Source organism: Drosophila sechellia, chromosome 3R (assembly GCF_004382195.2).
Source record: "Drosophila sechellia strain sech25 chromosome 3R, ASM438219v1, whole genome shotgun sequence".
Taxonomy (NCBI): Eukaryota; Metazoa; Arthropoda; class Insecta; order Diptera; family Drosophilidae; genus Drosophila; species Drosophila sechellia.
In genome coordinates, this window is record NC_045952.1 from 25,202,900 (window position 1) to 25,214,574 (window position 11,675).

The 11,675-nt window shown below is 45.6% G+C and overlaps 1 protein-coding gene across 1 annotated transcript; it reads right to left on the minus strand.

Moving 5' to 3' along the window:
* Positions 1 to 8,415: 8,415 nt before the first annotated feature.
* Positions 8,416 to 9,472, minus strand: LOC6617073. The gene is made up of 2 exons (XM_002041365.2): positions 9,377 to 9,472; positions 8,416 to 9,217 (listed from the first exon to the last, which is right to left on the minus strand). The coding sequence occupies exons 1-2, from the start codon at positions 9,389 to 9,391 to the stop codon at positions 8,498 to 8,500; spliced, it is 735 nt and encodes a 244-aa protein (XP_002041401.1). The 5' UTR covers positions 9,392 to 9,472; the 3' UTR covers positions 8,416 to 8,497.
* Between the last annotated feature and the right edge of the window lie 2,203 nt (positions 9,473 to 11,675).

Consider the following 11,675-nt stretch of genomic DNA (forward strand, 5'->3'; position numbering starts at 1 on the left):
GAACTTTGGACCGCCCCGAAATGCCTTTCCATTTGGCCATGTTAAGTTGGCAAGACACGCGTCCTGGCCAAAATGCAAGTCAAACCGGCGCCAAAACAAAAGCTCGGCCTTTACTCTGTTTTTTGCGTTGCCTTTTCGGCTGCTGAACAACAGCCAACAAAGCTCATTTACACGGGAAATAGCCTAAGTGCAAAAACCATTTAAATGCAAATTAAGCACAAAGTGAAAACATGTGAACAAAGAGGCTAAAACACATACACACGTACCGAATGCTTGTGGAAGCCACGTATTTGGGACATGCTCCTGGTTTTGGCTCCTAACGTGGCTTACACATCGGCTCCGGTTTCGCAGGAATGCCCAACAACTTTGGGCTGCTCTAAATGTAAAATAGTTTAGCGCCGCCAGCGCCACAACAAATAGCTCGACCAGGAGGATTGAAGATTGAGGAGGAGCCCCATGTGCTTCGGCCCCTGCTCCTGCTCGGTCTCTGATTTGAATAAATTCATATGCATAAATGGGCCAGGGAAGTCAACTGCAGCTGACAAAATCAACAACCTGCTCGGAATGCCCGGTAATTGAGTTAAAGATCCAGGTCCCAAGATATCGCCAGCCGCTCCGATGGCCCGGTGGTCGATGGTCTATGTTCGGTGGCCATTGCTCCGTTGTCCGGCAACTTCACGAGCAATTTACTCGCTGCGTATCAGCCACGGGCTAATGAAGTTACACACAGCCAGCTGCAGGGGTTGGTTTTATGGCCAAGGTGCATTACATCGTGCCATGGGTGCCCGGCGATTGCACACCAGTTGAATGAGCTCGGCTCGATGGACATGGAAAGCCAGGGGCTTCAACTCCTGTCCCCTGGAGGCTCCTGTTTGGGGTGGCATCCTACGAGCGGGTGGCTAGCAGGAGCGAGGACTGAGAATATTTTATAGGGGGCTTTACATTAAAGTTGAAATGGCATTCAGGAGCTTTGAATGAAACATATAAAACTAACGATACATTTTAAAGGCCCCGCAAGAACTTTCTAAATTCAGGAGAAGTTATGGTATTCTTTTGGCATTAATTATGAGGGGTAATTCTTGTTTCTTGGCCAAAATGGGAGCCACAGATATGTTACACACTGTTTTAGACAGCTGGTGACCTGAGCAAACCAACCAAACTATTTTTGGGCTGATGCAAAAAAATTACTTTTTTTGCATTTGTCATCAGGGTTACATCACATTTTTTTGCAAAAATTGGCCAAAAATTAACATATTCCAATATGTACACCAATCGATTGTAAATTTCATTACGAGTTCAACGAGATATGACATTCTAAAATCGGATCATTATTTCTCATTTTTTGTTAAAAATAAGAGCTTTTTTATGGTGGAAACTGAAAATTAATTAAGCAACTTTCAGATGGTCTATTGCCTATTGCCCAAAGGGGTACACTAACCCCAAAAATCCCCTTTGCCATCGCCCCTGTTTGATGGTCGGCTGCGATGGCTGCCAGTGCAAGTGTCGAGTGCGCAATGCGATAGTCTTTGATTATATCACACCAGAAGGACCAAATTCCGACTGCGAGTGTGCGTGAACTCGATGCAAATTGTCCGAGTGTTTGCTTTATTTATGTGCACTAAACAAACAGGCTGCGGACATCACTCCCCCGAGGAGAAGTGGTGCAGGTGGTGTGGCTAAAAGGGCGTTGGATATGGTGGTGCACCCACGCCAACAGGACTGCTGCAAATTGAGCAGCCAGCCGCAATTATTTTTACACGGCCAAGAGGAGCGAGAGGGAGTCGTTTAACACGTTCCGCAATTGAACACGATTGGGGCTTGATTCAGACATTTCGAATTGAACTCTTTGTTTGCCATCGGGCTTTATTATACAGCCTGTTATTATTTGCCTGTGCGTGACAATGGGTCACTGGGGGGACAAGACAAGCAAAAAATACTTGTCCACATTAGTATAGTTGTACAGTTGGTTTTCATATCACAAATTTATCGATTGAATGGATGGTGCACAAGTGTGGGCAGAAAATAGAACTTGGAAACGGGAAATCAATCTGGCTGAGAAATCGTTCAGTCTTATTTATAAGCCATGTGCCAAAAAGTTTCATTAAGCACGCCACATGAATTAAGTCGTATGGCGTAGTAAAGCCCTGCTCGTGATACTTGGTTCGACATTAGCTTGTTGATTTTGTGACCGTTCCGATGATGGGTTCATTCTTGTAAAATCTTATTAACTTTCATTGTTGTGCTGTGTGTGTATCAACTGTCACAATGAAGATGTGTTCTGCACGTTTTGTTGCCAAGAGCGACCCACATTCGTTGTGCTCACAGTTCATTTGATATTAATATAGACTCTGGCCACTGGCCATTGGTCACTGCTGCCCATGATGATAATGATAATGATGATGATGCTGCTGCTCCGCTCCAGCGCTGCCGTTGCCGCTACATATGTTTTCATTTGTTTGACGCTGATGATGACAACCCTCATCAAAACTTTGCACCGATGGCCGCTCGATTGCTCGAGCGAGTGGTCAACGGCTGTTGACAGGCCACTTTGACATCGTGTGGGTCCTGCAAAAGGACACTGGCTGTACAGTGTACAGTGATACATAATTAAAAGGCCGAGGTCAGCGGGCTGGGGGAACTTTTGATGGCACGCTCGGATATACCGAAAAACACAAACGCACACACACATTCAACCCACACACAATTTAACTTAATGGCCAAAGGGACAAAGTTTCTGATTTTCAACATAAAAGTAAACAAGTTGCTTCCAGGTAATTTATTAGGCCTCGACCGGCCAGGTGCAACCCAAATTGGCAGCAGTTCCAGCTGGGTGGAGCAATCGAAAAAGAAAACGGAAAAACGCAGAGGTGCAAAGTCAATGAAAATCAAGTGCTGAGGAGGCGGATATGACCAGCCCGAAGGCTTCTGGCGAACTATGAGGGATTTGAAGCCCCGAGGAGCGGACCATAGAAACCGAAAGAGTCAGCGAACACATGTAGAAATCATTTGTAGTAATTGAAATCGAACAAAGCACAAGTTGCACAGCAAAGGGAGCAGAAAAAACTAACCTGCCACCGGGGCTCGGAACACAAAATAAATGTACACCACCAGGAAGCCAAAAGGAGCGAACGAAGGCGAGTGGATTGAAAGGCAAAGGTTGGCTTCTGGTTTTCCAGCTCGAGCTTTACAAACTGACTTCAGACTTCCTGCAGCGGCAGGATGCAGCCCCCAGTCATAGTGGCATTCAAATGTGAATGCGAAGCCACCACCACCGCCGTCATGTGCGGAACATGTGTTGAAAACGTGTTCAACACGGCCAAATGACGGCGACATCGCTCGAGTATTGTATGCATGCATGCCATTTGCGCAGATGGAACAGGATCGAACGCAGAAACGGCAGCCGGAGCAGGAGCCAAAATCAGCAAAAATTCGCCGCTCAAGTGTGAGCAACGTATGCAGTTGTGCATGGCGATGGCGGCTTAGACTCGCATCTTGAATGACGTTAATGCGGCTAAGCGGGAATCTTAACGCGACACACGACCGACATTTACCTACATATATAGCGTATATAGCACATACATATGTACGTGTGATATATGCAAATTGTCGGCCCCATCGCTCTTTACACTATCTCTAATAGGCAAGCGCTTGTCTAGTCATTGAATGCATGAATCGATTCAATCACACTCCTGCCACACGAGGCGTATACGTAATGCCTGTTAATTGCACGAGGGGGCGACTTTGATGAAAGGACTTGTTAACTAGATTACACAAGCTTGCGGATTTCACTCGTAAAGCTGTGTATTTTCCAAGGTAGAATTATATTGAATAACGAAATTATTTCAAATGCTGAAATAATAACAAAATCGTGACCTTTTTTCCTCAATTAATAAGAGAGAGTAACGAATTAAGTGGAAGCAAGCCACATTTTTCCAATGATAAATTTCGCAAAAATTGATACGGCTGCCTCTCGTTTTTCTTTTTGGCCAACATCTTTGGTTTCTGTCGATGCCAGCAAGAAATGATTGGGTAAAAGGAAAAGCACAGCTGCGGCTTGTTGCCCATTTATCCTTAATTATATATACGAAATGGGATTCGATTCGGGGAAAATGATGAGCACACACTGACTGCCATATAAAACAAGCACAAGGCAACGGCAACAAGTCAATGAAATCCGTTTAAAATTAATGCCACATTGAAGAGAGCACGAAGCGTTTCCAGCCTGATTGGCACTTAATTTACCATTCAATGGCCGGCTTGATTTCCAACAGGCCTTTAGCAGTTGTTTTGTTAAATGCAAATGCGTTGACTTTTTGCGGCACTGTGTGTGTTAATTAACTGCCCGGATAGGTATGCTAATGCAAATAAAAATGCAATTGCTCCTAACTGCCACGGTTATGGCTGCACAACGGTTGAGTTACGCTAGCACGTGCTCCTCGCCTGTGTGGGTGTGAATGCGGATGTGAATGCGAATGTGAATGCGTGTGCGAGTGTAGGTGTTCGCTTGAGTGCACTCAAACACTTTTGCTGCTTGGGCGATTTCAATAACGCAGCGTTACTTCGATGCTGGGCTAAGTGGAGCATATCCTTGCGGCATATCCCGGCCCTGAATGCCCCAACCAGTTGGCCCCGAGTTCGCCATGGTCAGATAGACAATTGATGCTCCTCGCTTGGCTGGGCGTGGCTGTTTAACCTGCCAGTTGGCCAACTTATAGGGGGCTGTGCTGCACAGTAACAAAATGAATTATATAATATATAAACTCACTTATTATATTTAAATAAATGGCTGAAAACTCTAGATATAAAGCAATAAATCACTCACAACAAATGAAGTGAAGCCAATAAATCCCTATATCGCATCACCCAATTCCATTTTCATTGCCAAAGTATTTTTCAATTTCATTGATATCCAAATAATTACTTCACGGCATATGCCGAGCATATGAATAAGTAATATTTTCCTCGCTGTGTGTGCAAATGTCGATGTTAAAAGTGCCTGGCAAAACGAATGCGAGTGTGTGTCGATAAGAGCACACAACCCATTCGGTATTCAAATTACTTTAAATCGCATTTGTCTCGCGTGTGTCGAGGTGCTCGCTCTGCTCTGCTCTGCTCTGCTCCTGGCACGTCCTTTCCGCAGAGTTGCAGTTAAATTTGCAGCAGGACTGCCAAATCAAATTTAGTAAAAGTCACTAGCACACGAGTGGCTGAGCAAACACAGATTCAAATGCGCACATGTGAAGTTGTACATGTGTATGTGGACTCTGTCACAGACAGACAAACCGAGCAGTTTGGTTTTCAATTAAATTTATGGCTGGTCAACACAAAGGGGGTTCCGGAGTGGGGAGTAGTTGTAGTAGTTGTGGAGAACTGGCAGGAGCTCACTTTAATGCCTGAAAGCTAGGAACTAGAAAGGCGAAAAGCGAGCCGAACAACGGCAAAGTTCATTTCGGCGTGAAAGGACGAAAATCGATTAGATCCAAATCTTTTAATAAGTTTCATTTCCGTTTTGTGCTGCCTTTCGGTTGGGCGCTGTCTGCGGCTGTGTATGGACTTGGCTGGTGGGCGGTGCCACTCCCCTTTCAACGCCCCTGCTGGTCACTCCCATTTGCATTGCGACTTCTGGGCTGGAAACTGTCTTAGATCCGCTCCCTCTGCCCGCTCCCTTTTATTACGTATATTAGGGTGCGATTTGGAAATTGCGGTTCAATTGAGTTTCGGGACTTGTCGACTGCCGGCAGTCAAGTGGATAGCAAGCAAATTAGGCCAAACCGAACGGCATAATGCCACACTCCCAGTTAGACCCACACCCACAGCGGGCCGCGATGTATGATTGACTGGACGGTCAAATCTGAATCCGGATTGTAGTCGATAATTCGTTGGCGATTGTGATCTCCGTTTGCCAACTCACTTGTGAATGTTTCATGAGTGGCTTCTGTGTTTTCGAATTAAGGCATTAACGAAGCTATTCCGGGGAAAAGCTAATTGTCTCGAGGTTGACTGTCGTGTAGGCAATCAGGTGGGAAATTGTCGGGCATAGAAATGGAAAGCCCACCCTTCACCAGCAATTTGCTCGCCCGAAAACAAAAGGGATAATGATAGGCACAGCAGGGCTCCTATGTCTGCGCCAGGATACCTAACCAACAGAAAGGCAACCCTGCTAAGCCATTCAAGCCTCACACACTTACACTTGGAAAAACGGGTAAGAAGGACACAACCCTTATATGCTTATATCAGTTACTCAGTAAAGTAATAGCTACTTTTACTCAATTTGGGCTTTTTCGTATACTTTGTTGTTTCCTTGTACATTTTTCTCACAGTGTTCTTTGTTTACGGTGACTGTTAGTTCCAAACACTCCTGGCAACGTGGCTCAGCTGCGGCTTTTGACCACGTTTCTTTTGGACACCTTCGTCGCGTCTTTCCTTTCAGCCGGATTAATTGGCTGCGATGTGACACACACACTGGCAATCACTCACACACACTTTGTAAGCTGCTGGTCCTCTCACGTATGCATACGTATGCCACGTCATCAAATCATTTACGCGGCCTGAAAGTTGGCAGCACTATTTAAGCTTATTGCCGCTTTACGGGCACTTCAAGTTTAATGGCAGTTTTTCATGACTTTTCCGCTGGCCAAAATGAATGATGCGGCGACCTGGCGATATCTGGCTTCGTTTCGTTTCATTTCCTCTCCTTTTGCTTTCGCCATTGCCTTTCATTTCGATTCGGTTTCCATTTCGCACTTTTTGCGCTTTCACTGGCGGCAAGGCTTTCGGCACATTAACGACATAAGCAGCGACTGACAGGACACGCCAACTGCTTGGCACGCACGGCCGGCTGCCTGTTGTCCTTTGTTGGCTTTAATGCGGCTTAAATGCTGCTCTTCGAATAGATTTTTCATCCTTGGGGTGCTTTAAAACCCCACCCACATGCCGAACTAATTACACGCTTAGATGTCCCCGGAGTCGCACTGAGGGGATATGTCAAAGAGCAATTAAAAATAATCGATATGCAACACGGCCAGGCGCTAAGTGAGACCCCTCGGACCCCCCGCACCCCCTGCAGGACAATTAAATTTAGAGCACCGCCCCCAAAACGATAACAATTTTTCACAAAGGATTAGAGAGCTGTCGGCAACACGTCGGCACTTGGCAATTTTTGCAGCATTCGATTGTAGTTGGTGTTGTCCCTGCAAATTACTTTTCCCCATGGCGATGGCCAATATTGCTGCTGCCCTAAACCGCAGCGCCAACTGTTTGTTTAATTAAATTGCAAAAGCAAGCTGAAACGAAAATTCCCTTCTCCACTCTTCCATCCCGTTCATTTTGGCTGCAAGTTATAACCATTGAGCTGACCAACTGGCAGCAGTCATTTGTATTAATTGAATAAGAATTACGCTTTAATCCGATATAGACAATATAGTCGTTGACCCAATGTACCCCGCCAAATGGCAGACATTTTGTCGGCACTTCATTTTATATCCCGAACATTTTATTTCTACGACCACTCCGATCCTATTTTTGTGTGCTTTTATATAGCGTTCCCTGGAAATTACGCCACCGCATACATAGCTAATGCCCCAGACCCACGGAAATTGTTATTGAATCCGTCTAAATAAACGGAGAAGGAAACCCGAGGATATGTAAGGAGATCTGTTTCCCCATGGGAGTGTGCGAGCTGGAAAGGAAACCTGCAGAACAGGAAATTTCTGGGCTATAAATAGAGCAGGCAGAGGGCATTTAAAATTCAAGTCTAGCCCCCTCTGTATTTTTACCTATACCACCTGCCCCCCGCCGCTAGATGGCGCCCTAATTAGCCGTAACGACGGCGCATATTTTATATTTTATCAATCCTTGACCCCTGTGCCCATGGGCATGGGAAACTGTAAATTGTTTTCAATACTGGAAATTATTATTATATTATTAAATTATTCATGAGTGTGGGCTCTGGTTGCCATCTGCCTGAGGGCACTTAAAATATGAAATATGACAGAAACATGCGAGATAGGAATCAGAGACTCGTTGTCGTCCTCGCAAAGGAAAGCAGGGCAAGGAAAGTAAGGCACATGACAGGATCCCTCTGGCCTCCAGCCATAATGCTCGGCGGGCGGGTGGCGGTAGGAGGGTGCTCTTGAGTGGCCAGGAAGCGGCTGGGGGGAAAACAGCTGGTTCCTGCCCCTTGCTGCATATTGTATTTGCACGATAATCACCTTTAAGGTTTCATGTCAAAGCTTTCACTGCTCGTGGTTAGAAGTCTGTCAATGACATTTCCGTTTACTTTCCTTCTCTTTCAATTTAGCAGTGCGAAAAGGGCAAACTTTAGTGGAGTGGAACAAGTGTTCAGTTCGTTAAGCTGTTAATATGTTTCCACATACTGAATACTCCTCTCGTTCTGAATGGCTGTCCTTAGAAATATTTAAAAGTTTGTTGTTCTTTGTATTTCTAGATGTATAAAACTAGCTCTTAAATAAGTATAATCAATAATATATATATCCAACTACTTGTTGCGCAGCAATGCCGCTGGCAAATACTTTGTGAGTGGTGTTACTGCCTGGACCTGATTTTGGGCCTCATTCTGCTCCTGGACGCTAATGGCCGCTGGTGCTGAGCTAAAGTCCAAAACGGGGGCGACACCCTCGTCCGAGCTGCGTGAGCTGCCGCCCAAGGAGTCGAACTGCTGCTGAATGAGCTGCTGGGCACGCACCGCGTCCTCCGGGGTGCGGTACTTGACGAAGTGCACCTCCGGCTTGGGGCTCTGGGCCTGATTCTCATTGGCCAGGCGCTGGGCCAACTGACTCACATCCGCCTGCTTGCTGAGCACATAGATGGCCGTCCGCTGCTCGCTGGCCTGTTTGGCCAACTGGAGGGCTGCGTTGGTGAGACCCTGATGTTCCGGCGACTTGATGAACAGCACGCGGAGATTGCGTTTCAGCATGCTGGCGATGTGCTCGGTGGCCTCCCGATCCGCAAACTCCTCCTCCGGCGCAGCGTAGGTGTAGAACTCCTTGCTGAACTCATCCGCAGCAGCTGGAATCTGTTGTTGAGTGTTCTGCTGCACAAGCTCGTGTTGCACCTGTTGCTGCTGCTGCTGCGTGGATGTGGAGCTGAATCCTGTGGCCTCCGCATCGATGAGTCCCGCAAAACGACGGTCGCCAGCAGCAGCTTGGTAATTGTAGCCCAATTTTGCAGCAGAAACGGAAGCAATGAGGAAAAGTAACTGAAATTTAGAAAATTATCTTGTTTAGAAAGTAGTTACATGATATATGGATAAACACTCTTAATTGATAAACTTTAAAACTGCCTTAATTAAGTTCACTTTAGTTCATATTGCACTTATAATCTTGTATTTGATTTTTCTTTGATTTTATTTTCTCACCAGAAATCCACGCATCTTGAGCAGATATATATTTGATGTCTAGTGCGGAGGATCTGTTTACCACTCTTTTAGTTAGCTAACTGACGTTTCTTGTTTGCATTCCGATGATATTTATACAAGCTCGCGAAATGGGAAAATGGAAATATGACAAATGATGGGCCTGCAATGTGCCAGCGTTTTTTGATTTGACTTGGCTATCGGGATCGGGATCGCATCGGTTTCCGTTTCATCTTCGGTTGCTGCAACCATCGAACTTCGCACATTGGCAACAGTTAATCAGAGATAAATGAGCTTTTAAGCGTTGACACAAAACCCCGGCTCAAGTTACGGGTTACGGGAAATGGGGATACCGCTCGGAACCAGTTTGTTTTTTTTCCACCAGACCATGCAACCTTAGGGCGTTGCTTGTCTTACATAAATCTGCGGAACTACTCGTGTTTGGGCGGATGAACATCAAAGCCGCTTACTGCCACAAAAACTATGCAAAATATGCATAATTAATTAATTAGCCGGTCGATTGCGATTTGCATCTTTTGCGGCAGGTTATGAACCCGGTTCGAAGCTCGCTTTCAACCACATCGTAGAGTCGAGTCCATTAATATCGTCAGTCATCGCTTGAGTATCGACGGCAATTGTGGTTTTTGCGGCGCAGTCAAGCAGTGTTTCAGTGGACTTAACCAATATTGGAATATTCCCCCGGCCAAGAAATATACGTCCGTAATCTTCACACATCGCTGCTGTTTATCCAATCATTGGGTTTCCTGGTTTCTGGCCAACAACAAATGCCTTCAATTAGGCATAAATGGAACAGCAAGATAAAGACGCAGACATTGCATAAACAATATTTAACAATAAATAGACACAAGCGCACACACTCAGATTCACATGCGAAACGGCTCACTTCCTTCGACGTAGCACATTCTGGGCCAGTTAATTGTTCTGATTGTTTCACATAAATCTCCAGAGTGTTTATCTGTGGGTGGGTGGGTGTATTTCTGTGTGTGCAGATGCCGACGATATGCTTTAATTGATAAGGCGGTCTGAAGAACGAACGAGCTACCAATTGAATTCACCATAAACCAGTTAAGATGCACACGGCAACAAATTTGATGAGTATTAACAATGCTTGCAAATCAAAATGTTATTTCCGTTATTTTAATAACATGGTAGTATTATATATATTATCAGAAGTAAAGTGGTTTTACATCGTTTTATAATGTTATATATTATATTAGGCGTTTTCCTCTCAGTGCACGGCATTGTGCGACTGAGATTTATAGGCCTAAATCACCAGAACATTCCATCAGGCAGCCAGGCCGTGGAGCAATGGCTAAGAGCAACAGGCTTCTCGGCCAGGCCCCAACAATATCCATTTATGCGCATAATGAGGAGTCATACATCAGAGATGACTACAGCTGCCGACGGCTGCTCATCATCCCCAGTCTCATCCAAATGTGGGCAACTCCGCTTCGCCTCCAAATGGCCAGTGGCCGGCATTTACATTTATAAATATGCATAATTTGTTAAAGGCCAAATTAAATCCTGAAAACGGCCTCGAGGGGGACTCGAGCAAAACGCTCTTCTAATTTAATCATTTTGCCCATTGGCACCGACGAATTCATTTAATTTGTTGCCAAGCAGGAGGCGGAAGAGGCTTGCAAAAGGTGCTTACGGGCCAAGTTTTCCAAGGAGCAGTAAAACCTATCAGCCTATTGACAATGACACCCGCAAAAGGCAGCGTGTTCGTAAGTAAATAAACTGTCCCGGGGCCAGAGGACCATAGAAGGTATCAGTTCGCCTAGGTTGCCGGTATTCCTGTTGTTTCCGCCGTTCGTTGTTCTGGTGATGGGCCCCTTGTTTACTGTTTATCTTTGCACAGAGCACAAACAGAACTAAGACCAAACAATGACAGTAACAATTTGGCAACGTCAAAAGTCGTAGGATGATAAGATTTATTTATAGGACCAATCGCAGTGATTGGCCAGTCTGAGGGAGGGAAAGTGGGAGTGGGAGCAGAGCTGATGCTTTTGTTAATTAAAATTTTGTAGGCCACGTGTGCCACGGAACCTGAGCCATAAATCATGACATCAACAGCAACGGCAGTGGGGTGGTAGGCCCACTCAATCACCCACCTCCAAGGCACCCAGTCCCCAGAGGCGGCAACAACAATTACCGTCAGATAATCATGGCCATTATGTGGGGCGCCAAAAACACAAATCATGACAGCATTAAAAGCAACAAATCGCTCCCTATCTAAGTGGGCAAAGGTCAGCAGAGCGTTATTACGCACAATTAGGGC